Source organism: Miscanthus floridulus, chromosome 8 (assembly GCF_019320115.1).
Source record: "Miscanthus floridulus cultivar M001 chromosome 8, ASM1932011v1, whole genome shotgun sequence".
In the NCBI taxonomy this organism is placed as follows: domain Eukaryota; kingdom Viridiplantae; phylum Streptophyta; class Magnoliopsida; order Poales; family Poaceae; genus Miscanthus; species Miscanthus floridulus.
This window is the reverse complement of record NC_089587.1, coordinates 7,447,415-7,474,058: the sequence shown is the minus strand read 5'-3', so window position 1 is coordinate 7,474,058 and position 26,644 is coordinate 7,447,415. Positions and strand designations below refer to the sequence as shown.

The 26,644-nt window shown below is 43.0% G+C and overlaps 3 protein-coding genes across 5 annotated transcripts; all 3 read right to left on the bottom strand.

Moving 5' to 3' along the window:
- Positions 1-413: 413 nt before the first annotated feature.
- Positions 414-3,544, bottom strand: LOC136471033 (uncharacterized). 2 transcript variants are annotated; one of them, XM_066468764.1, is made up of 5 exons: positions 3,250-3,543; positions 2,454-2,864; positions 2,294-2,365; positions 761-1,854; positions 414-673 (listed from the first exon to the last, which is right to left on the bottom strand). In XM_066468764.1, the coding sequence occupies exons 2-5, from the start codon at positions 2,620-2,622 to the stop codon at positions 617-619; spliced, it is 1,392 nt and encodes a 463-aa protein (XP_066324861.1). In that variant the 5' UTR covers positions 2,623-2,864; positions 3,250-3,543; the 3' UTR covers positions 414-616. The 2 variants fall into 2 exon arrangements, with proteins under 2 accessions (XP_066324861.1, XP_066324860.1); XM_066468763.1 differs by having other exon boundaries at positions 416-662; positions 3,250-3,544.
- Positions 3,545-7,610: 4,066 nt separating this feature from the next.
- LOC136468505 (uncharacterized) lies at positions 7,611-9,575 on the bottom strand. The gene has a single exon (XM_066467058.1). The coding sequence runs from the start codon at positions 9,573-9,575 to the stop codon at positions 7,611-7,613; it is 1,965 nt and encodes a 654-aa protein (XP_066323155.1).
- Positions 9,576-22,748: 13,173 nt separating this feature from the next.
- On the bottom strand, positions 22,749-26,473 carry LOC136471031 (F-box/LRR-repeat protein At4g14103-like). Of its 2 annotated transcripts, none has more exons than XM_066468761.1 (5): positions 26,404-26,473; positions 26,061-26,162; positions 23,735-24,631; positions 23,468-23,629; positions 22,749-23,225 (listed from the first exon to the last, which is right to left on the bottom strand). In XM_066468761.1, the coding sequence occupies exons 1-5, from the start codon at positions 26,419-26,421 to the stop codon at positions 22,902-22,904; spliced, it is 1,503 nt and encodes a 500-aa protein (XP_066324858.1). In that variant the 5' UTR covers positions 26,422-26,473; the 3' UTR covers positions 22,749-22,901. The 2 variants fall into 2 exon arrangements, with proteins under 2 accessions (XP_066324858.1, XP_066324859.1); XM_066468762.1 differs by having other exon boundaries at positions 22,749-23,222.
- Positions 26,474-26,644: the final 171 nt, after the last annotated feature.

Genomic DNA, 26,644 nt, shown 5'->3' with positions numbered 1-26,644 from the left:
AGGAGGTCTTCGCGGACGGCGTGGCGCTGGACTCGCAGGAGCCGGATGAGGTCGTGCTGCTCGCCGTGGATGGCGTGGTGCCGGATTCATATGAGGTCGCCGCGGACAGCGTGGTGCCGGAGTCCTTGCCGCCGGGCGCTTTCGTTTGCAGTCGCTGCCATCTCGTCCATGAGGACCGCGAAGCGTGGAACCGTGCGCACTCGCGATTCTACCCATGCCCTCGCTGTGGTCTCGTCCACGCGGACTACTCCATCGATGCCATGCTCGGCCGCATCAACGTGGACTGCGAGCTTTTCATGGAGCACTACAAGGGCTTGCTGCCGACAAAGGAGTACGCCAAAGCATCGGTAAGATTACAAATTTAGTTCATGAAACAATCAGCAATGGTTTAGTTCATGCAACATTACAAGATGTCTCTACTACAAAAGCTAACAAGCATCATTATAATTTTTTCATGCAGCAAGAGTAGCTTCGGCTTCATGTAGCAATGATGGATCACAAGGCAAACAAGATGGCAGCCAATCTTCTCTTTCTAGTGTTTCTTTTTTCATGTGAGGTATCTCAAACTTGTTGCAACCTTTCACTTTCATTGCTTCCAAGAAGACACCTTGTAGTGTTAGAAACATCCGGTTTGCAAGGTGTGGCGAGTACTCCATGAATGACTACAAAACAACTGTGCAACAAAAGAACGAATGAGAAAACAATTGTGCAACAAAACATGTGTGAACAATTTGAATTGCTTCCATGAATTGCAAATTACCTCTTTGACGGCTGGAACTAGAGCCTCTATAGTTTTTGCATCCTTTTTATATTGAATTGCTTGTATTGTTCGAAAGAAACCCAAGTCAAGAATGTTGAAATCCGGAGAGTTTGGTGGTTGACAGATTAGGCGAATATCAAATCCTCCTAGCTTAGCGGCCGCACAAAATTCCGGATCATCCAATTTCAAATGAGAGGGTGCATTGTCTTGTTGGATAAAGATTGGTCTACCCACATCTTCTCTTGGCCATTTGGATCTAATGGCCGGCAACACTTGGTTGATCATAAAGTCCCTAATCACATCTCTAGTGATCGATGTAATGGGCTTCATAACCATGTCGCCACGAACACGGCCGGTCCTCTCATTACTTCTCATAGCCGGTTCAAAATGAACAAGTGGGAAACATCCAATCCTACCATCAAAAGTACAAACCCCATCCCTAAACCTTGGTCGAGCGCAAGCACACAAGAACATGAGCCTAGGGATGTAGTTCTTGTTCTTACAAGTCCGATGTGGTACATCTTCTTCGGGTAGCAAATAATATCTTTCATTTTTTTGATGTAGGTAAAACCATTTCTCATTAATAAAAACAAAGTCATACAACTCCTTAAACTTTGGATCATCAAGCAACTCCCTGTTAACCATGTCAACACACCACTGTAACCTAGCCCTCTTGTTAGCTTCAGTGAGAAAGGGTTTGATGCTACTAGAGTGGCGCCTAAGGTAGCCTTTTTTCAAATACCTTTGAATCTGCCATCTGCTCAAATTTAGTGCCTTGCACACATCCTCTATAGTCATTCTTTGCTTTAGAGGAATGTTTCTCAATGCATCTAAGTCAACAGGGATTTGCTTGCGGCCTACTCTACCCTTCTTTAGACTTGAAACATCAACCGGAATGGAGTTTGCAAGTTGAGTTTTACCTCTTTTCCATAACCTTTGAACTGCCCGAATTTTAAGCCCAAATTGCTCGGCAACAATGGTAGTGTCCTTCTTGCCTAGTTTACCATTGTTGCTTCTAGCCAACAAAGATTGATAAACTTGTTTGCGGAGGTGTTCTGTCATCTCTTTATTTCGGTGGGGCTGTTGAACATGATCTGTTAAAAAAAATAATGCTTTTCAAAGTTAAACAATGGCATTTTCTAGTACTTATAGAGAAAAAAAAACAAGGCCATTCATAGTGATCTTTTATTACAACAAGTTCTATTCAATGTTAAACATCACGGCAAGTTCTATTCTTAGCTAGCAACAGCAAGTTCTTTTATTAGCAAGCACATTTACTAGGCAAGATAATATTCGTAGTAGTACACGGCAGCATGTTCTGTTTAAACAAGCACAATCATGCAACTATAGGGTAAAACAAGCACGTTTATTGTTTGGCCACGGCATGTTCTAGCATGTTCTATTTACAGCAAAAAAACAAGCACAATCAGTTATGCTTGGCCACGGCAAGTTGTAAACAAGCACTTCATGATATTAATAGGCATGGCATATTCTATTAGCAAGACTGTGCTAACAAGCACTTGTAGTACGTACCAGCATGGTTCTGTAAATAATCAAAATCAACAGCTCCTCCAAAAAAATCTACTGGCAAGTTCAAATCAAACCCTGTCCAAAAAAATGAACAATCGTCTGAGAAAAAAATGCTCTGATCCAATTCAACGGAGCGGCGTCGGAGGCATGTTGAGATCATTACCATTGTTATTCTGATCCTCCATCAGAGGCATGTTGAGACCGAACGCAGCGGCGTCGTGATCGTCGAGGTCGAACGCAGCGGCGTCATGCTCGTCGACGTCGAACGCAGTGGCGTCGTCATCTTCAGCGCCGGGCTCGTTCAGATCGAAACCAGTCCACAAATCAGCCATGCTAAGCTCAGTACTCAAACGAGGATAATCACACTCATGTCCAGAACGTCCTCTAATTAGGATATGGAGGGAGTACAACTAAAGACATCACTTAGATCAACACACGGAGGTCAATCCTCGTTTGCCCTAACCATGACATGCTTCTTTTACAATACAATTTTCGCTCACGAACACAAACACTCACCCTTATAAATATATGCAGGCAAATGACAACCCTACCCCTATGAGCATCACCGAGAGGTCTGCAAGTATATCCAGATTGACGAAATCAACACTGACACCTCGCTATCAACGGACACATCATTTATCATTGAAAGAATAGCGTCGGTTGAATAATCCTAGAATAAATTTAGAAAAGTAGGAGCACTCATATGATAGAGAACTTGAACTCGGATAGTTAAGTTTCACCAAAAAAACCTTGCCAGTTGTGTTATGCTATTCTAAATACAATGCACACATTACATGCATGGGCACATAGCTACATTCTAACAAAGAAGTATTTAGTAGTTAAATAAATATACATTTGTCATTAATGTATTTCGACCTTTTCAACTATGCTATAAGTCTGATTTATCTCTTCTACTTGTAAAACCCGATGTTTATGCCCCCTTAATCATTGAATTTCACCTTGAATGGTTTGGAGGTGTTGACGTGCGAAATTGATCTCACAATCAACACTCTTGATTTCTCGATCAAGATAGTAACCTGGCCGATCTTATCTTTTGTCAGGGCAAAAGACAGAACGCACGGCCTTCTTGCTGACTTCAAGAAGCGTGTCTTGCTCCCAGCGACCAGCAACGGATCAATCTCAAACGGGACCTAAGTGGCGTCTAGATCCCGCTTGATGGATGCGGCAACTAGGACTGGCCCTAGCGCCGCAATCTCTGAACTTGGCAGGCAAGAACGGAGATAGAAGAGGAAAAAACGGAAAAAAGGAAAAGGGACATAAGAACTGCAAAAATAGTAGATTGATTTTTGTTTGGCGATGTTGGCTAAAAAAATCCACCTCTACCGGCCTTAACCCTTCATATATATAGGGGGATCTGGACTTTGATCCTGCAATATGGCAACTGAGCTCTCTAAGCCAACAAATCATTTTGTCTCCGTGGCGCACGGCATGTATCAGGATCTGCTTGGCCTTTCTATTCGTTATCTTCCAGTGAACGTGCTTGGTCTTCCACATGCTATCTTCTAGCACCACATGCCTGACCAAATTTAGCTATCAACACATGCCCCCCTGTTTTTTGGTAAAGCTTGCTTGCCAAAAAACATTTGTGTTCCATAGCATAACTCTGGATCAGCACAAACACACAGCAGCCTTCCAGGGAGCTAAATACGTTGCCAAACAATCATCGAGCATCTGTATGGGTCTTACTTAGGGCGATGGCATAGGACATCGGCCATGTTTTGCTTAGGGCGATGATATGAGCATCGGCCATGTGTCTGCATTTTGCTTAGGGCGATGATATGAGCATCGGCCATATTGCTATTTCTTTCTCGGTTATGGCAATGAAACATAAATTTGGCTATATGTTTTTTCTTAGGGCGATGAAAACACCGGCCATAAAAATTTCTGAGGGCGATGAAAAACATCGGCCATTCAACTATCTTCTTTAAGCATTTTGCCAAACACTTGGATAGTACTTTTTCAAGTACTTCCCATTAAGAGCTCTAGGTAATTTTTCCCCTTGCAGAGTTTGCACTAAATAAGAATTTCCAGGGACAACCTCTAGAACTTTGTAAGGACCCTCCCAACTTGGAGACCATTTTCCAAATCTATTATCCTTAGACCCAATAGGCAAAATCGTTTTCCAAACCAAGTCCCCAACTTGAAACGATTTTTCTTTTACCCTTTTGTTATAAGCTTTGGCTACTCTTATTTTATCTTTCTCAATTTCTCTCAAAGCTCTGAACCTTTCATCCGTCACTTCATCTATTCTATCCATCATCAAATTATGATAATCGACGGCCGACAAATCATTTTGTCTGGCCAATCTGAGGGCGCCTAGATTTACCTCAACAGGTAAAACGGCCTCTTGCCCGTATACTAATTCATATGGTGTTACCTTTGTTGCACCATGTTGAGATATACGATGAGCCCATAATGCTTCAGATAGCACCTCATGCCACCTTTTTGGGTGTTCCTCTATTTTCTTTTTTATAAGTTTGATCAATGTTTTGTTACTAGACTCGGCCTGACCGTTGGCCTGAGCATAGTATGGTGATGAATTCAAAATCTTAATCTTAAATGATTCGGCAAATTCACGTACTTGATGTGAAATGAAAGATGAACCTTGATCAGTAGTTAAAGTTTGTGGTATGCCGAATCTATAAATAATATGCTCCAAAACAAAGCCAATCACCTCTTTGTGAGTCATATTTTTAAGAGGAACAGCCTCTGTCCACTTTGTAAAATAATCAGTGGCTACTAAAACAAAACGATGGCCTTTAGATGACGCAGGGTGTATTTGGCCGATAAAATCTAAACCCCATCCACGAAACGGCCATGGTTTAATAATGGGATGCATCGTAGAAGCAGGTGCTAACTGTATATCCCCAAATTTTTGACATGACTCACACCCTTTATAGTATCTAAAACAATCTTCTATCATAGTCGGCCAGTAAAACCCAGCTCTTCTTAACAACCATTTCATCTTATGAGCCGACTGATGTGTACCACATATACCCTCATGTACTTCACCCATAGCAACTTTGGATTGGTCCGAACCTAAACATTTTAACAGTAACCCTTCTAAAGTTCGGCGATACAATTCACCATCTAATAACGTGTATTTCAATGACTGCCGCCGAACTTTTCTATCTGCTGCCTGACTGGGATTTTCCAAACAACTAATTATTGGTCTTCTCCAATCATCAGGTTCGGCTGTACAAATTTCAGCACACTGTAGCACCGGCTTTTCTATCATAAACAATTTCCCTCTGCTAACTGTGTAACCTGATGCCTGTTGTGCTAAATTATTAGCTTTAAAATTATCCTCCCTAGATATATGGCTAATGGTAAAATCATCCAACGTTGCTATAATCTCTAAGCACTTTTCCTTATAACTATTTAGTGACCCATCAAAGCATTGATAATTTCCACAGACTTGTTGTACTACTAACAATGAATCACCAAAAGCCTGTATATTCTTCACTCCCATGGATTTTAAAATTTGCAAGCCCAACAAAAGAGCTTCATACTCGGCTTGGTTATTAGTACAGAAATACTCTAAGCGTACTGAAGTTTCAAAAGTAGCAGCTCTCGGTGAAACTAAAACAACACCAACGCCTTGTCCTACTCTACAAGCCGAGCCATCAAAATACAACTTCCATGGGCAAATATCTATATAGTTTATCCCTGTATCATCTTCATCACTAATCCGATGATCAACAATAAAATCAGCTACAATCTGGCCTTTCATAGATTTCAAAGATTCATAGGCCAAATCATATTCTATTAATGCATAAGCCCATTTTCCGATTCTACCACTTAAAATCGGTCCTTGCAGCATATATTTGATCACATCGGTTTGACATGCTACTACACAAGTGCTAGATAGCAAATAGTGTCTCAATTTTGTGCAAGCATAATATAGGGATAAACACAGCTTTTCAATAAACACATACCTTTTTTCTGTGTCCAGTAGGCGTCGGCTCAAATAGGTGATGATATATTCTTTCCCATCAACCTCTTGGGTTAGGACAGCACCAATAATACCATCTTCCGCAGCAACATACAACCGAAATGGTATTCCGGCTTTAGGCGCCCTCAACACTGGATGCGTACTCAAATACTTCTTGATCACATCAAACGCATGCTGCTGGTCTGCCCCCCAAGTGAATTCAGATTCTTCCTTTAACCGAAGTATAGGTGTAAATGCACTAATCTTTCCAGACAGGTTAGATATGAACCTTCTCAAATAATTGACCTTGCCTAGAAATTTTTGCATATCCCTTTTACACCGTGGTGCCTCTACTTTTTTAATGGCTTCTATACTGGTAGGATCTATCTCAATGCCTTTCTCATGTATTATAAATCCTAAAAATTTACCAGCCGACACACCAAAAGCACATTTAAGTGGGTTCATTTTTAAACCATGTTGACGCATTCTTTCAAGAGCTAAGCGTAAATCGGCTAAATGATCATCCATACCATCCGATTTAACTACTATATCATCGATATATATCTCTAATATGACACCAAGTAGATCATGAAAGATCAGGTTCATGGCTCTCTGATATGTAGCCCCGGCATTCTTGAGGCCGAATGTCATAACAACCCACTCGAATAAACCAACAAAACCTGGACACCTAAAGGCCGTTTTAGATGTATCTTCTTCGGCCATAAAAATTTGGTTATAACCAGCATTGCCATCCAAGAAACTAATAACTTTATGTCCTGAAGCATCGTTAATTAACATGTCGGCTATAGGCATAGGGTATTCATCCTTAGGTGTAGCTTTATTTAAATCTCTAAAATCAATGCATACCCTCAACTTACCAGTATTTTTCTTCTCAACCGGGACAATATTAGAAATCCATTCAGCATATCTACATGGTCTTATGAAACCGGCTTTCAATAATCGGCTTATTTCTTCTTTGATCCGATCATACACATTGGGATTGAACCTTCTAGGTGGTTGCTTGTGTGGCCTAAAACCCGGCTTAATAGGCAACCGATGCTCTACCAGTTCTCGACTAAGCCCCGACATCTCATGATACTCCCATGCGAAGCAATCAACATACTGTTTAAGTAGCTCGATTACTTTTGCTTTGTAATCGGCTATCATGTTTTTGTTAATAAAAGTCGGCCTTGGGATGCTACCATCCCCTATATCAACTTCTTCTAGTGGATCAGCCGATGAAAATCCTTGTCCTAGTTTCTGTACCTCATCAAAGTCCTCGATGGCCTCACAAATATCGTTCTTATTTGACCGATATTGTTCCACACGTCTTTGTAACCAATCTAAATTATTTTCTTTACTCATTTATAACATCACATTATCGAGCCGAACTGCAGCAGCTGGCTTTACAACGATGGGTACAAAACTACCATTGGTTACACTAACAAAATCAAAACTAGTAAGATCTAGGCCTGAGAGACATTGAATATCACCATGTTGCCAATTAGCTGAAGCATCGGCCATAGCAATAAAAGCCGATGTATCCGCATGAACAATTTCCACATCATTATCAACCCATTGGATCAAAAACTGGTGCAAGGTAGAAGGAACACAACGATTTGCATGTATCCAGTCACGGCCCAATAAAACACTATAATTACCTTGCTTATCAGCGACGAAGAAAGCTGTAGATATTGTTTTGCTTCCAACAGTAAGTTCCATGGAAATAACACCCATTGCCTCTGTAGGCTCTCCTCCAAAACCACTGAGTGTCAAGTTGGTCTTCACAAGATCGTCATCCTTTCGCCCCAATTTCTTGAAAATTGAGTACGGCATAAAGTTTATAGCAGCTCCGCCATCAACTAGCATTCTAGATATTGGTCTCCCATTAATATGCCCTTTAATGTACAACGGTTTCAAGTGACGACTTGACTCATCAGGCTTCTCAAACGTAGCTTCTTTGGGACCAAGACACAACTGCGCTGCTTCACTTTCCTCCATAGCTCTAAATTCTGAAGGCAATGTAAATACCATGTTAATTTCCATGCTATCAGGAGAAGGTGAACCATTTTTAATCACCGGGGATCCGTCATTAGACAACAGATCCTCCTCATCATCACTGAGTATCGGAGAAGATGTAGCAACTGATTTTGCCCTCCACTCTTTACGAACAGGAATCATAGGCCTTTCTTCATTAAACCATTCATCTCTCCACTTTTCAGCTTCATCTTCCCTCAATTTGTTCATGCGCAGCCTCTGTAACCGGCGTTTTTGTGAATGGGAAAGATTCTTTGGGCACCAACGTGGCTGTGGCTGTGTCCCAGGTAATATAGGCTTATTCCCTTCAACTTTCTGTGCTTCTGAACTACTGCCCGGCATAGCTGAATTTGATGTTGTTGCTGTCCCAGACTTATCACAGTGAATAATGGAATCAGCTTTTGCCATAGCCGATTCACTGCTCATGGATGAAACTGTATCTCCTTTGCCATTTGCTACTGTAGTAGCATTATTATTCATGATCAGCTCTTGTGTTGCTGTTGTACCATGTCCTTCAGTATCAGGTTGTTTCTTAGTTGCAACTGAATTTGATTCTTCATTCAAATTGCCACTCTCTTTTACACGGTACACCTTCCGGACAGTCTTTCGCTGATCCCTGCCACTAGACCGATTTCTTTGTTCAAAACGGTCGTGTTTTGGATGTGACAGTCTATTAAATACTGGCCTCCTATGAGCTGCCCACCCAGGATGGAATTGTCCAAACGGCATCATCGGAGGAGGAGGCATCCATGGTCCACACCAGCCCCATGGTGGACAAGGAGCAAAATCAACTGGTGGAGGTCCCCATGGCATAGGCATTGGTGGTGGGCCATTACATGGAAATGGTACTTCAGCTTGAAATCCTTTATGCCTATAATCTGGACCATTGAATTTTTGCCTTGGAGAAGATCTTGGTCGCTTAAAATTATTTGGCCGATTAAAACGTTTTTGACCAGCCCTGCCATTTTGATACTTGGCTAGAAGCTTATCAAAAGTAACCTTCGGCTTCTCTACTTTGTTAAAAGCCCTGCTCTTCACCTCATTAACCTTCCAGCGATCAACTTCTGGACTTTTGGGTTTGATCATTTTTGGCCTAGAGCTCTGCGTACCCCCAGAACCTGACGCTTCTAATTTTTTGGTCACCTCTCTGTCATCTTGGGGAGGCATTAATCTATTCTCACCCACCACTACATTTTTTCCTTTTGCTGATTCGGCCTGAGATGGCCGAATTAAGACCTTCTTGTTCTCAAAACTAACCATGTTGGTGGGAAAAGGGTTATCATCTAGCTGCATCTTTTTCTCATCAAACTTCAATCGTCCTTCATTAATGGCCGATTGAACCTGTCGACGGAACACATTGCAGTCATTAGTGGCATGAGAATAAGAATCGTGATATTTACAATATGCACGCCTTTTCAATTCTTCTGGTGGTGGTATAACATGTCCGTTACTCAACTTAATTTGTTTGTGTTGTAACAAATAATCAAATATTCTATCGCACTTAGAAACATCAAATGTGAATTTCATCTCTTCCTTCTTGTGTGAGATTGGCTTTAGAGCAGTGCAAACAAATGGCTTAGATTTAGAAGCCCAATCCCACTCAGCTACACACATATCTACATTCTCATCATCTGATGATTGATAATCATAACCTACTATGTTCACACCAGAACGATCAGTTTTATTAGTTCTTTCAGACTTTTGAAAATTCTTGAACTCTTTAGCCCGGCTTTCTTGAGCCTGAGCCTTTTGTAGAACCTGGCTAATATCTACAAAATCCTGCCCTTCTAGTTTTTCTTTAAGGTGTGGGAGCAGACCCGCATAAGCTAAATCAGCAAGGTCCCTATCAGAAATTGCCAAATTAAAACACCGGTTTCGTGTATCTCTGAACCGTCGAATATATTCAGCAATAGATTCATTATGTTTTTGTCTAACCGATGCCAAGTGTGACAATCTGAGTTCAGTATCTCCAGTATAAAAATATTCATGAAATTTTTGTTCTAACTGAGACCATGTGTAAATAGAATTGGGTGCGAGCGAAGTGAACCAAGAAAAGGCTGTGCCAGACAATGACAATGGAAATAACCTCAATTTATAAACATCTTCAGTACTAGCTTCACCACACTGTACGGTAAATTGAGCTATATGTTCTAGTGTAGTTCGACTATCATCTCCTGTAAACTTGATAAAGTCAGGCAACTTAAACCCCTTAGGATACTGAACTGCATCATAATGATCAGGGTACGGTTTTCTATAAGTTCTTGCCTTCCCTCTCGGTTCCAACCCAAACGAATGTTTTAAAAGATTAGCCAATTTTTCCTCAAGATTATCACTAGTTCCTGCATGGGGCTCGGCCACCATAGGCCGATTTTGTGCAATTGGCTGTTGCTGCCTTAAAGAGTTGGGTGGTGGAACACTATGATTATGCGGGAGTGGTGCTTGGTTTGGCTGCGCACATGGCAAATGTTTTAAAGAATTATTCAGATTACTAGCAGGCAATGAGCCACATGCGTTGCCAGAACCATGAGGTGGTGGGGGAGGCACATAATATGCTCCAGATGGGTATAAAGAAGTCGGAACGTTTACTGTCGTTCCATATACTCGGCTTTGATTATTAGTTATCAATGGAGCCGAGGAGTTCGCGCTAGCTGTAGGACCTGGCAGAGGAAACATTGCAGGTGTAAACCCTAAACCAGCAGCACCTTGTGGGACACTAATGATGGGACTACTGCTACTTTGCCCAGCATAAAAACCCGTCGGCATACCATACTGTGGTTCTCCAGGTATGGGCATAGAGAATGCCGACGAAGCAGGAAACTGTGTTTCACTAAAATCAATAGAAGCTGAAACATCAGTGATTAGAGGCAGCTTATTTCTATTTTGTTCACTATGAGGTGCTAACTGCTGCGACACACCTCTAACCTTTGCCTCATCAAAGAATTGTTTCATCCTGTCTTCTAGGTTTTTCATAAAATTGTCACGTGTATTACAAAATTGGGCAGTTACTGATTGATCAACCATAAAAGACATCTCTTGTTTAAGATCACTTACAATCTCACTTGCCGACTCTACCTTTTGTGCTTCAGTGATGGCCGGCAGTTCAGGCTCCTTCAAGATGACACCACCCTGGCGAGTCTTCTGGAAACAGGAAAGCATGGCACCTTCAAATTCTTGTTTGCGCCGGCGCTGCTCATCTTCAAATTCTTGCAGACGCTGGTCATATTTCCGGCGATGCTCTTCCGACAACTCTTCCAGTGTGGGCTTGATGATGTTGCTGGAGTTGAGATCGGCCGCATCATTAGGCATGATGGCCGATCGACTCGAGTCCCCAGCGGAGTCGCCAAATTGTGTTGACGTGCGAAATTGATCTCACAATCAACACTCTTGATTTCTCGATCAAGATAGTAACCTGGCCGATCTTATCTTTTGTCAGGGCAAAAGACAGAACGCACGGCCTTCTTGCTGACTTCAAGAAGCATGTCTTGCTCCCAGCGACCAGCAACGGATCAATCTCAAACGGGACCTAAGTGGCGTCTAGATCCCGCTTGATGGATGCGGCAACTAGGACTGGCCCTAGCGCCGCGATCTCTGAACTTGGCAGGCAAGAACGGAGATAGAAGAGGAAAAAACGGAAAAAAGGAAAAGGGACATAAGAACTGCAAAAATAGTAGATTGATTTTTGTTTGGCGATGTTGGCTAAAAAAATCCACCTCTACCGGCCTTAACCCTTCATATATATAGGGGGATCTGGACTTTGATCCTGCAATATGGCAACTGAGCTCTCTAAGCCAACAAATCATTTTGTCTCCGTGGCGCACGGCATGTATCAGGATCTGCTTGGCCTTTCTATTCGTTATCTTCCAGTGAACGTGCTTGGTCTTCCACATGCTATCTTCTAGCACCACATGCCTGACCAAATTTAGCTATCAACAGGAGGTTGGTTTTGTGCTGACGTCACGCCAGCCCTGGGGTCCTTGTATGTAGCATCACGTCAACTACGAGGAACGTAGTGCATTGATAGTTCATCCTTCTATGTAGCGTCACATCAACTCGATGAAATTACTGCATCACGCTGCATCGATAGTTCAGGATTAGAAAAAATTTATCCAAATATTTATTAGAAATTCTCAAAATATTTACTTAGAAAATCTGTCCATTTCCCACATTCTCTATGAGATTTGTTACGATGGTTGAACGGTACCGTCCAAAACTTTTTTCTGAATTTTTGTAACCATAGATGTGGTGAGTAATTAAGAGAATAATTTACAAATAAAAAATCGGTACCGGACCTTGTTAGGTATCATTCCCACCAATTTGGTACCTTTTCTCAGTACCTCTTATATCACAACCATTAGATTTTCTCAGAGTTCTTATTTTCTCTAACCACCTTAAAAATTAAAATTCTCATTGTGTATAAAAAAAACAAAAACAAATGGCAACAGACGACGGCCGTCCTTTTTTTGTGACGAAAGAAGAGTTATATTAGATAATAGCTAGGTACATTAACACGTTACGAGCACTCTAAATTACATAAATATCCAGGAACTGATTTTCATCTAAATTGTATCCACGTTGTGAATAGCTCTAGCAGTGGTGGAGGGTGAAAGAAATTATAGGGGAGGGGGGTGAATTTTTTATTTTATAGAAAAAAACAAACCTGTAGCAAGGGACGGAGGTGAGGAGCTCAAGTAACGACGAATGTGGGCCAGTGAGCCTGCTGGCTTGGTTGCAGAAGCACTGGTCGCAGGCTTCTTCTTGGTCTTTCCGAGAATTCTAGACCTTGGTAACACTGAGCCTTCACATCTCAAAATCAAACATATATGATGTTTTACAGTATGGATGACCGCACGCATAGAGAAACACTCGGCTTAAGAACAGATGTCCAACGAATAACGGACAATATTCATATAGGCGAAGTTGAGAAACTTATTCTTTCTAGGGCCGTTGTGCCTCTGCACTAGCTGAGCTCGATGTCTCACACTCATGTCTAAAAAATTCCAAATATTTCTTTTCAAAATATTACCCAATATTTTTCATACTACTTTTGGTATTACATTTTGGGTTTCCTAACCACATTTTGGTTATTATTACAGAGAAGAATAAAAGCTATATATATGTGGAGTTCCAAGATCTTCCTTGACTACCGCTGAATTGTGATGCTACACCTCATAGCCCGATCGGCTGGGGCTGGCTGGCTGGGCTGGCTGGCCAGCCCCCTCACATGGATACTATTCACATGAACCAGTCAGCGATACTTCTCTCTCACATAAACGAACCAGCAACGATACGCCTCACATGGATACTATTTACATGAACCAGTCAGCAATACTTCTCTCTCACATAAACGAACCAGCAACGATACGAATCAGCCAACCGAACAAGACGTCAATCATCAATCCCTGCCAAAAAAAAACAGCATGGTACTAGACCAAATTCAGGCTCGTATGTTCCAGCTGAATGCTTGCCAAACTCTGATGGAAACCCATATACTAACAGCAAGCATGCTGGCGCAAGAAGGGAAGCTATTGGTTTTGTAAATGTTTGTTTTTGAGATAAACATAGGGCTAAGATGGTGGTATGTACTCTCTGTGGATGCAGCGGAACAAAAGAAAGCATGGTGAGCAGCAGACGCCGCTCAGCTCGGCAGTGAAGTGGTCAATTGACATGGCCTTTGATATCTGGGAGTTGAGTCGGCCAAAGAAAGGAGCTCTGACGACCAGCAAGAAGAGATGGCAGCCGCCACCAATGGGTTGGACCAAGTGCAACATCGATGGCGCCTTTGATCCGACTCAGGGACAGGGTGCGACAGCTGCTGTGCTCCGAGATGAGAGGGGAAGCTTCCAGGGTGGACGAGCGCAATGGTACAGCCATGGCCTTGATGCTTTGATGATGGAATCCTTGGCTTGCCGGGATGGCATGGCGTACGCACGCGAAAGAGGAGTGCAAAGACTACTTGTTGAGACGGACAACCAAGAGCTAGTGAAGCTCCGGGAGGCTGGAGCCAACCAGAGATCAAACGTGGCGTCGTTCATCAAGGAGTGTAGAGATATTAGTCTTTCACCTGTTCGCTTGTTGGTTTCAGCCAGACTTATTCAATCAGTCAACAGTGTTTTCTTCTCACAACAAACCAGCACCAACCAACTTAAATCAGCCCAGAAATCAACCAGCGAATACGCCGTTTGTTTTCCTGATTTCAGAATAGCTTTTTCCCCTAGATCTTGTAACCGTGTTGCTGATATGTTGGCAAAGCAGGTCTCAGGTACCAATAGGCTGGCTGTGTGGCACTCGGTTCCAGCTTGTGTGGGTAACCTGTTGATCGATGACTGTAATCTGGTTGTTCCATGATAATATGAAAATCAGTGAGTCGCCAAAAAAAAAAGGGCTAAGATGGTGGTGATGTACGTGGAGGAACAACAATTTGGTGTGTAACGAACCACGTACATACGGTATGACAGAGCTAGTGGATGATCGACGACGAACGCACAATGGCCTTTTTCGCTTACCCTTGTAATATGTACTTTTCAGCTTGTTTTTTCAGCCGGAATAATATTTTTCTCTCACAACAAATCAGTCGAAACAGTGTTTCGGTTTATTTTTTCAGCGAAGCGAACAGGGCCAATAATAGAAAACTCTCCGGATACATTATAGCCCATCGTCCTTCACACTTGACAGACCATACCAATCAGGCAATCATCGTAGCTGTATATGCCAAAGTATCTGTAAAAACAGGTTGTCTAGTCATCAATTTCTCGACATGCTATAAATATAGATTGTCTAGTCATAAATTTTCAACAAATATAATACTCGCTGTTAGGGCACGTACAGCGCAGGTTCTCTTATAGGAACGCCTAAGGGCGCGTTTAGTTCCCAAAAGTTTTTGGGTTTGGGCACTATTTGGCTACTGTAGCACTTTCGTTTGTGTTTGATAATTAGTGTCTAATTGTGAACTAATTAGGTTCGAAAGTTTCGTCTCGCGATTTTTCACCCAACTGTGCAATTAGTTTTTTTTTCATCTACATTTAGTACTTCATGCATGTGCCGCAAGATTCGATGTGACACTTTGAGGTGAAATTTTTTGAAATCTAAACAGGGCCTAAAGAAAAAACGAATTGCGTCCAGCCTAGGCCCTGTTTGGCCTTATGTGACTCCCTTATTTCGCATGATCCGCACAATGTGGCTTACCATGAAGTATGAACCCTTGTCGCCTTCTGTGGTTAACATCTCCTGCATGATGGGTTGCAAGATCTGAGTGTGCTTGCTCTGCCCACTGCATGAAAAAGCAATAGCATGCAATGCATGTGCAAATTCATGCAGACTAGCCTTCTAACAATTCAAGTGCACACACCCTGGACATGTGACTCCATGATCAGTTCAATGTTTTTAACTTAATGCATTCATAAGATTGACTTCACAATAAATATCAATTCTCAAACCCATACCCATAGACATCAGCCAATACAATACTCGTCCAAATCTTGAGATAAACTATAACCAACGTGGATATGTCTTGAGACGCGTCACGCAGCAGTAACAAATATAAGATCGTACATCACAATGCAACAGTGACGAATTTAACAGTTTTACCTAGATGGGAACGCGCAAAACCTAGTAAACAAGACACCGTCACTAATCCAAGCCACCGAAAAAATTGTGACTCTGAGGCCTACCACACCATAAGGTCTTCAACATGTAAGTAACATCCTGCAATTTTTTAAATTTAATCAATCTACTGCAGCATGCAAATAAGTGAAAATGACAAATCTTAAACAGCAAACCAAAGGCCAACAGATACAAGGTAGTAGATTGAACTCCATGTCCAACGACCGCCACTACAGGCAGTAGTAAAGGAAAGTGCAAAAGTTATCAAATCTCTTCGCCCTTGCATCTTCTGACTCCCCATCGATCTCAGAAAACTCCATGATAGCACCGGACTCATCATAAATTCCATCATCCTCCTCTACAGCTATCTCCTCGATATCTGCATAGACGGTCCAAATTTCAGGTACAAAACATAACCTAGTAGATGACCTTCTTGGTAACCACGTCACTATGACAGACTCAACACAACTACTGAAGTTCTAAAGTTTCCTCATACCGTCTGATTCATCATCAGATAGGACGGCAGCCTTGGCAGAAGGTGGCCACAAGCATTGGTAGAAACGAAATTGGATACACAAAGAAACATATTTCATGATCAGAATTAGGCAAGCTAGGTGAGCCTAGCGGCTCTCAATATCTGCAAAGACCACATTCAGGTAACAGAACAAAAACTACAACGGACATACTACAAAAAAAATAGCAGATAATAAAAATGCAGAGTCTCGAGACTCTTTATATCACCTTGTCCGCCCTCGTTGTCTTTGCTCTGCATCACCAAGATGTCAGTCATAGAACTCAGAGTCCGTGCTGACGATGCTATTCAGAGTGATACTTGACTCAGCATAAGCATTGTTGCTACCAGACGACTCCCCGTCACTAGCATTTGATCTTGCCTCACCATTTTGTGATTCGTTACCGTCATCTTCACCCTCAGAGTCAGGGCTAATGGGTTCACCAGGCAGGTTGATGCGGTAACACCCTACTAGAGACCTCTTGTTTATGAGGCGCTCAAGAACCTTAAGCTGGGCATTCATAGTCTGGATGACATGAGCCTTAGATGTTGGGTCTATCATATATTTCTGAAGTGCAGCACGAGTGTTCTCAAGTATAAGCTAGAGCTTAGATTCGAAGTGATACCGGCCAAAGACACCAAGCACATTTGCACGGACCTTCACTAATGTATCATCAATTGGCAGTCTGTTGCCCAATCGATCTTTGATCCTTTGTTGGATGTCATCAATGGCAGGCCAGGAGATGGTCCCATCATCGGGGTGGACAACGATGCTGTGATCAGAAGGTCTATGATGTTCAAGAACCCACAAACCCTCTGCGAGGTCAGCAGATAATGCACCTGGAACCAACACCAGTAACAAGAGCCTATCTAGGGCATCCATCTTCATCTGTAGCAAACGCTCTAACATACAAGTGCACCGCTCAAGCTCATGTGCCAAATTGCACCGTCGTACAGTAAGCTCTTGCAGGTTCACCTCGTCCTGCACCTTCTGTGCCATTTCATCAAGCATGTAGTGGTGGCTCCTCAGCACTGAGGCGAGTCTCAGCTTCTCCTTGGCAACACGTGGATTGAGAATCTGGACATTCCGCACGGAGGTGACTACAGGATCGATGATGGTGGCACATCTGAGCGAGAGGAATTGGGCATAATAGAGTCCAATCTCAGAGCAACCGATAACCTGACACTGCTGCATCAAATTTTCTGCGTCTTCGGCACTAGACACCAATCCATTGACCTTGCTTCGGATTCCTCCCACGCGGACAGGTAATGCCGCGGGATGGCGAAGAGGATGAGGCTGGCCGGGAGCCTGTATCTCTTGCGAAGAAGTTGAATCGCACGCTTGTGCGGCGCGCCTTCGTCCATGATGATGGTAGCGAGCGGCGGTGGCGATGGAGGGAGTGCCGAGGAGACGGCGGGGGCCGGCGGGGGCGGTGGAGGGAGTGAAGAGGCCGAGGAGACGATGGCGGGCGGCGGGGACCGGCGAGCAGCCGACGCGGAAGAGGGGTTAGGGGCTTCGTCCATGACGGTAGCGGGCGGCGGTAGCGACGGAGGAAGTGAGGAGGAGGGCGAGGAGACGGTCGAGGGCGGCGATGGCGGTGGAGGGAGTGAAGAGGAGCCCGAGGAGACGGTGGCGGGCGGCGAGCAGCCGGCGCGGAAGAGGGGGCTGGAATTCGGATCGAATCGATCCATCCGATCGGGAATTGGGATTGCTGGATTAGCTACGGACACAGCTGGAGGAGCCGTGGGCCGAGTTTCTATTTCGGCCCAATTAGAAATTAGAAGTGTGCGCTCGGCCATCATTTTAGACAGGAACCATTCCACCACCTCTCGGTCAAGTATGATTACACTCCGATTATACACCAAAATCGGATGTTTGACCTTTCCCAACTATGTGATTTACCTCTTTCGATGATTTTAATACTCCATCCGTTCTAAATTATAAGCCGCTTTGACTTTTTTGGTACATCTATTTTACTATGTATCTAGATATAATACGTTGCAAAATAGATGAACCAAAAAGTCAAAGCGACTTATAATTTGAAACGGAGCGAGCAGTTGTTTTCACAAATGTGGAGCCAGCGGCGGATCCACAGGGGGGGCTGGGGGGCTCCAGCCCCCCCTAATTTCTTGATTTCAAGCCTAATCACTGTAGCAAAAGCTTGATTTCACCATTAAATCTTCATGCAAATCAACATCTCCATTGTTTTAGCCCCCTTATCCCGCATCGTGCATCCGCCACTATGTGGAGCCACATCAACTGTCCTAGATGGCGCCACTTTTGCCCTAAGGAGGTAAATTAGATCGTGTTGATAGTTCGAGCAGCTAGACTTTATAAAAAATATATATTATATTTTTTTCTTATAAAATATATGCAATTAGAAATCCTAAAATTTGATTTAGTCTTAGAAGGTTCGTTTTAGCTTGGAAAAATATGAAACCATATATTTTATTTTAAAATAAAAGTATGCTTTTATTCTCTAGCGTCGCAGTTATCTAGGTCTTTTTATAACTTTGTTTTGATTTTTTTGCTAAAATTTGATCCCGTTATTTATTCTGAGTAGTCTTATAAGCCACTAGAATGACCCGTAGACATTGATGACTCAAACTGCAAAGAAAGCCAGGTGACTTCAACGACAGGCAGGTTTCATGTGATCACCTCATACTTATTTTATTTAAAAATGTATATGAGTAGCGTTTTTTTAATATCCACACAATGAAAAAGTTCAATCAATTAAATAAAGAGCTATTCATACAATGTACATATGTATAAACTAGCAAATATATCTGTGCGTTGCAACGGGATGTACCGTTTGTTGCGTGATCACCATACTTTTGAATTCATCTTGGTATTGAACTCTAAAATGTGCCAAGACACATGGTGCTCTAACTTATATATGGGTAGGTACCGGAGATAGTGGCGGGCCATAGAAGCGTACAATTAGCTTTCAAATTGGACTCCATACCATATACTTTCTCATTTTTCGCTGTAAGACGACCGGACTTTTTAATATATTTAGTTTTCGTCGGAGGTTTTGACCCCAGCAATATAGATCAGCGCGCGTATTCGCACATAGCAAATCAGATGGGTAGCACACTAGACACAAAGATTTATACTGATTCAGGTACGGGTACCCTACGTCTAGTTTGAAGTAGCTCTCTATGTATTCGTATACTCGGTTATAAGGGGTCACTGATTGCGGCTATTTGCTAGGATGTTTTCCTCTATGATTCTCTATCGATCGGGCGGTCCCCCTACCTTCCTTATATAGTCTGGAGATAGGTTTACAAGAGATCCGATCGGGTTACAAGATATGTTTCCTAGTCGGTTATATGGAATATTACAACACATATTATATTCCCTTCCCGTAGATCTCGGGATATAGACTATCTTTGTACTTGACTCGATCTTCACGTTTGTTGCAGCACCCCGTATATGCAGGCCTCGTCCTGGTCGTCTTCAACCCGGCATACAGCCCAGGGCAGATACATAGGCGGTGAGGTACCCCTGGGCCCATATCTCCTATAGTAGCCCTGTAGGACTTAGTGACGAGCCGATTGCGTAGCTTCATCCTATGGTAGCAGTGATCTTCGTGGATCCTTAGGCGCTCAGAGCCCTGATCGATGTTCCTCGGGTGCCGAGGTCTTGAATCGATGTGCACAGAATGTTTTCGGGTGCTCAAAAAAACCATTCGGGTGCTTCGGGATTCTCGTGCCACCCTTTCCTTGAGTTCCAAGGATTCTGATGGTGGCCAAGTTCCCTGTGCTACGGTGCCTCTCGGGTGTCGAGAATGTTCGGGAGATGGAACCTCCTGGAGGCGTGGCTCCTAACTTCTCTGATTCCTGAACATAAGGGCAGTCCCAATGAAAAAAACTAGTAGTTTCTATAACATAGGATATCGCACCAAAAAAGTACTGCTTTCCAACCCATAGTTTTTATGAGTAATAACTATTTTCTCTTTCTCTCTTCCAACTCTATCTTTTCCTCCAATGGGAGTGCGACACGAGCTCCCTAGAAACTGGTGGTTTCTCCCCAATGGCGATTTCATGGTTTCTTGGTGCATTGGGTCAAGAGTAGACCTGGTTTCTTCATGAAGAAACCATTTCTATGATTTTTGCTCTCTTTCTTCATTAATTACGTTGCCATGTCAGCATTTTGCCTACGTGGCAAGTCATTTAATGAGGATAGAAACTATCATCAATGCACCATTGGGACTGCCCTAAGTGCAGCTCTTAGTCTATCAGTTAATGGCGCGTCACCAAGTCCTGTAAGGGCAGTCCCAATGGTGCATTGATGATGATTTCTATCCTCATTAAATGACTTGCCACATAGGCAAAATGCTGACATGGTAACATAATTAATGAAGAAAGAGAGCAAAAATCATAGAAATGGTTTCTTCATGAAGAAATCAGGTCTACTCTTGACCCAATGCACCAAGAAACTATGAAATCGCCATTGGGGAGAAACCACCAGTTTCAAGGGAGCTCGTGTCGCACTCCCATTGGAGGAAGAAGATAGAGTTGGGAGAGAGAAAAAGAAAATAATTATTACTCATAGAAACCATGGGTTGAAAAGCAGTACTTTTTTGGTACGATATCCTATGTTATAGAAACTACTGATTTTTTTCATTGGGACTGCCCTAAAGATAAGTATGAATGTGCCAGGGAATCCGAACCGCCTCGCTCCTGCTATTCCGCTCGTGACCCGCCTGGATGACCATGTTGTCATGAGTGTCGTCTGTTCTTTCTTGCCCTGATCTCCTGGAAGGCTGGAAGGGCTATTTAAGTCGTGTTGGGAGACGTGGGTAATTTCCTTCGCCGTCGATGAATATTGGGTGTTGATAGGGCAACGTGTGTGCTTTAGCTGTTTGGAGTTGCTCGTAGATATGTCGCCTGTCATCTCCTTGCAAGCTCAGCGTCGTCGTGCTAAGGCTCTCGAGATTATGCTTGATACTGGCCAAGCCACGGCCAAGGCTGTCTCCTCCGGGTGTTAGTGGAAGTTTTCGCGAAGATGGGGGGAAACGCCGCCATTGGTGACCCGGGCTACTAATCGCACTCCGCGACGGTGGCTTTCAGGAGGGATCCATGGCGAGTGTGGTTGTGGTTCCCTCATCGTAGCATCGGTGGTGGACTTCAGCGAGTTGGGCAGTCGGTGGTGGTCATGCAGCGGGAGGTGTCATGACGCCGCAGATCTTGCTCCAGACACTCCGCGTATCTATTCGTCGACTTGCGCCGTCGATGAATATTGGGTGTTCCTCCCTCCGACTCTATAATGGGCGACGTGGGTAATTTCCTTCGCAATCCATGCTTTCCTCTCCCCCTTGGAGATGTTAGTGGAAGATTCGCGTGGTTAACCTCCGCCAGACTTCTTCATGTCTTCGTCATGGCCCTTGATAAGGGTCTGGTGAAGGTTAGGCAAATTAGATATGCCTTCCACCAGTTTCGCTTGCACAAGCGCAGGGGATCTCCTTTGTAAGGTTGAGGCGTAGATGTCAAGTCTTTGTTACTTTACACCTGCTGTAATACGATGAGATTTTGTTAAATAAAAAATTATTTTATAGTAGTTTTACCTGTCTGCCTTGCTCAACTGGAGTTTCTTTGGGTGAATCGGGCTAGCCGAGTACCCGGACCTGCTGGGTCATTTGCGAGAATGATCATTCAAAATGATCTGGACCTAGCGGTCCATCAAGTTTAGCAATCAAATAAGGTGGCCTAGTATAGGCATCACTAGGGCGAACGACGAGCACATGAGCAGCAGGCGTAGTAGTGCATGTCACTCTTCGAGTTACGATCGGGACCGTATGCATGCACGTCGGAGATTGAAAGGTCCTAATATTGATTGAGTCAGCTTTTGGTCAAAGTGTTGGAGCTGCCGCTAGCACACAATCGGGAGAAAATAGATCGGCTAGGGGCCGTTGGGACTGGCGAGTCCTGCCACCGCTAGTGGTGACGATGATTCACCTTGTTGTGAATAGTTGAAGACGAACTTCCAGATCTGTTCCGCGATTTTTTGGCGCTACAAAATACGGAGAAAAGGCAAAAAGAAATTCCGATGTTTATGGGTGATTTTCAGACTAACTACTTCAGGTACCCCTGAATTTCTTTGTTATAGCAAATTTTGATAGTTGGGTAGCCCCCAAGCATCCCGATATGTTAGGGTAACGAATCGAGATGCTTGAATATCAAAGTGCGGATCATAATTTTTCTTAGAATCGCCGCAGATGGTTAATTTCCATGCGTTCGTGAAGACTTCGCCATCCATGGTTGCCATCTTATATGTCCCCGGTCGTAACTCCTCTACCGCATCAAAGTTCTCAATATAAAATAAAATAAAATAAAAACAACCATTCCGAGGCTTCCGTTGTCAATCAAATCTTAACACGGAGACAACTTATTCTCATGCAAAGAAAATACATACAGTGCGTAGCACTCCTTTGGCTTTATTATATAATAATAAGCTGAAATGAATTCTGTAAAAGTGGCATGCACGGCACTAACTACCAACACTCTTACCGAGGTGGAGGCCGTTTTGCGACAGTAATAGCTTTACCAAACCGTTGTGAGGTACGGTGAGCCCATTCACAAATCTCGTCCCGAGGTATGCTTACAAAATTCATCGACTCAAGGCCCCATGGTATTGTCACCACTGGTTCAATGGTCACGTCCTCGAGCACAGTACCCATTTCCAGAATGCCACACAGCAGCTCGACTTGAGCTCGGTAGCACCGGAACCCGCTCATGTAGACCGTCTTGAGGTGATCATGGCGGCGCATATGGCAGGAGACTCCATCACCACGCCAGCAGCGACCAACAGATACATGATACAACATCTGCTTCATACAACAGGAACTCTGTCAGTATTTTTTGCAATATATATATATATATATATATATATATATATATATATATATATATATATATATATATATATATATATATATATATATAGCCAAATAATTGTCTACTTTTATTTAGGTCCATCCATGCATGACTAAACAACAAACATGAGGCTACTGTTCGGCGGCAAAGAAAGAAAGAAAGAAAGAAAGACAAACAAAAATAGGAGACCACTCACATGCAATTCCAGCGTCTCTAGCTGCGGCACAAAAGACAAATACTGAGCCAGCTGAAGAATTCCGCTGTGTCTATTTGCAAGTTTTGTAAAAATAATTATTTCATAAGTCAGATGCCTCAAATTCAGAAACATGCTTGCTGGTCTTGTTATCGGCGAATGCACCTGAAACATGACCAAAACAAATACTAATAAGGAAATAATAACACTTACATTTTGAACAGCTAGCTAGGAAGCAAGCAAAGATAATGATAAACATTGGGTGGGTACCTGTGAGGACCAGAGTGGTTGATCTGTGTACGTATTAGCATGCACGTGGAGCACTTTGACTGCCGAAACACTGGGAATCCCATGGAACACATGGCCCAGTACTTTATTATTGTCTTCTTCAAACCATGTTTGGTGATAAGTCAGGGTTGCCTTCTGTAATTTTGAGCAACCATGAAGCACTACAGGAATCACACTACCTTTGTACCCAAAATGAGAAAGATTAGGAACATGAAACTCAACCATCTGGATACACATATTGGAAATTAGCAAATGCCTAAGTTTATTGAGTTGGTGTGGAATATTCAGATCAGTCACCCCTGAGCACGCAATGACCTCCAAGTCCTCAAGACTGGAACAATTTAACAGCAAGCCCGAAAGATCTCCAATAATTCGAATGCAGTGCAGATGAAGGCTTTTGAGCTTTGTAAAGCCACATATATCCGAGTGGGGCTTTATAGAAACATTGGTGAGAAACAGGCACTGGATAAAAGGGCCATCTTGAGCACCTAAAGCCTCAAGAGGGAAGTAATGAACTTGTTTGCTTGGTTCTAAATAATTTCCTTTTGGAGACAGGTTCATATCTATAATCTTAGCCTTTGATGCAGTGGCAAAGCAAATCCACCTGTTAAGAATATCTGAGGAGTCCATCCCAAGGCTGAACCTGATACTGAACTTATTGAGCCCTATTCCACTGTGATGTTGAATAATAGAATTCACTGTCTCAACGAACTTCGCTCTTTCTATTTTGACACTATCCATATCAGTGGGCCCATCTTTACTGCCATCAAAGCATAGATCAGGATACCGTGTCCAGAGCTTTCTCCAGTTTCTTGACACAAGGCTTGTCCTTGCAACCTCTTTTAGTGACAGCAGTGACAATACAAGAGGTTGAATTTCCTGCAACAAGAAAGGATGACAAGGATTTAGTTTTGATCAAACCACCTGATAAAATAATCATTAGTACTCATGAGTAAGGACCCAGGACACAATGATTAAAGCCTTTTTTGCCCCAAGGAAAACCTAAGCACATGCAAATCCAAATCCAAACCAAAACAGATCACATAGTGCAGAAGAACCAAAATACTAGAAAGAAATGCATCTACTACCAGTCTACCACAAAATTCAGCAATGATGGAGCACTGGAGTCTAGAAGATTTTACATTCTACCAAATTCCAGAAAGGATGATGAACACAGGGAAGAACAACTAGACCAGATTATGCTATGAAAAATAGATCCATGAACATTGGGAGCCACCAGAGTAAAAATTAGGCGTCAGATGCACGGGAGAACCGTATGCTGTATGGGAAGTATGCACAAGATATGTCCTAGGGATCTATCTTGAAGATTTTGTTAAGATGTGCTTGATTATCTGATAGTAAAGTGTTGGCTTTTGAGAAACAGTGAAAAATAGTGAAGACTTTATTAAGATGTGCTTGGTTATCTGATAGTAAAGTCATATATTGGAAAACCCAAGATAACAATAATGCTATGGATTTCACAGAATCCCAATAGGTAAAATTGTGAGGCTTTGAAGCCAGGCTCATTTTAACTATATATTTCATACCACAGACAACATAAAGGAGTGCTAGATATTTAAGCCATGGAAAGCAGAGTGATAGACGATTGTTTGCTGGCAATTAATGATACTCCTTTGATTTTGAGGGTAGAGATAGAGAACAACATAGAATAATCGAATCACATAGGTAAAATGGCGAGAGAAGGGTCAGGAGTTTCAATACAACAACTCAAGCTAGTGCAGGAGTGTACGGATGTCAAACACGAAGTCATATGGAGATAGCTATAGGTTTAGTAGAACAAGACCAGGAGAAAATCACGAGCTTTGATGAATTTATGCAGGGAAAGAGAAAAAATGGAGGGATAAAAGTACAAGGTATTTTATTGAGGAAAAAAAATCCAGCATCTCACTTGGAAGGCCCTGGTGAATAAACTGATACCACCTATATCAGGTATTAATGCTGCAGGTTGCAAATTTACAATTGACTATAGAACCAAAATTATTGCAAACTTGAAGATGATATCTGGACTCTGTGCACAGAAATTGAAACAGGGAGTCTCCAAATGACCAGTATGCAGATGGAAGCATCTAAAAGTGCTCCTGGTGTGCACGTAAATGAGATAGTTTGCTCCATGGCGGAATTGAATTTAGCATACTCCATCCCCCATACACAGGCCGATAGAAGAGAGGCGAAAGGTAAAGCAAACATTTGATGGTTCATAAAGGGGTAGCATACTGACACAAAAAGTCTCCTTAAGAAGGGACGGCTCAGAGCATGCTCCATCAGCCTTATCATAATGGGGGTTTACCTCTGGTAGGTCCTCCATGTGGAAGGAGGAGCCGTCGCTGAGCCCGCGCTGGTGATCCAGCCTGCTCCGCTTGGCCGCCGCCTCTCCCTCCATATGCTGCTGCTGCAAGAAGAGAGCCAACAAAACAAAACAAAACAAATCACGGGTTAGATATATAAGCGACCCTGGCACCGACATCGATAATGAACTCCGAACCTCGACCGGATACTTCTTCCATAATTTTTTTCGTTTGGATTGGAATCCTTGTTGGAATATAGGATCTATCTATTTAGTATAATAATCGATCTGAGACAGGCGCAGGAGACGATACATCAGGTCTAAAGGATAAAAGAAAGAATTTTACCTCCGGATGGTTCTTCATTTCGCATTGGTGGTGCTCCAATCTCCTTAGCTTGGCGGCCGCCTCGTCCCCCCCCCCCCCCCCCCCCCCCCCCCCCCCCCCTGCTGCAGACTATGCATGGGATCAAAATTGGATCCCACGTGATGGTCTACTCCGTCCAATTACTTGAGTGTTTGCGTGGCTCCGGCCGGCTCCCGCTCCGACACTGTAGCGCTACTGTGGCGGAGCCGCCGGAGCCACCCAA

Excerpts from the sequence above, each read along its gene's own strand:
- LOC136471033 (XM_066468763.1), bottom strand. The coding sequence starts at position 2,622 with ATGGCTGATTTGTGGACTGGTTTCGATCTGAACGAGCCCGGCGCTGAA. Across the intron at positions 2,366-2,453 it reads GGAGGATCAGAATAACAATG|GGTTTGATTTGAACTTGCCA; the intron begins GTAATGATCTCA and ends TTTTTTGGACAG. Across the intron at positions 1,855-2,293 it reads TTATTTACAGAACCATGCTG|ATCATGTTCAACAGCCCCAC; the intron begins GTACGTACTACA and ends TTTTTTTAACAG.
- LOC136468505 (XM_066467058.1), bottom strand. The coding sequence starts at position 9,575 with ATGCAGCTAGATGATAACCCTTTTCCCACCAACATGGTTAGTTTTGAG.
- LOC136471031 (XM_066468761.1), bottom strand. Across the intron at positions 24,632-26,060 it reads ACATGGAGGACCTACCAGAG|GAAATTCAACCTCTTGTATT; the intron begins GTAAACCCCCAT and ends TTCTTGTTGCAG. Across the intron at positions 23,226-23,467 it reads TAGAGACGCTGGAATTGCAT|CAGATGTTGTATCATGTATC; the intron begins GTGAGTGGTCTC and ends TGTTGTATGAAG.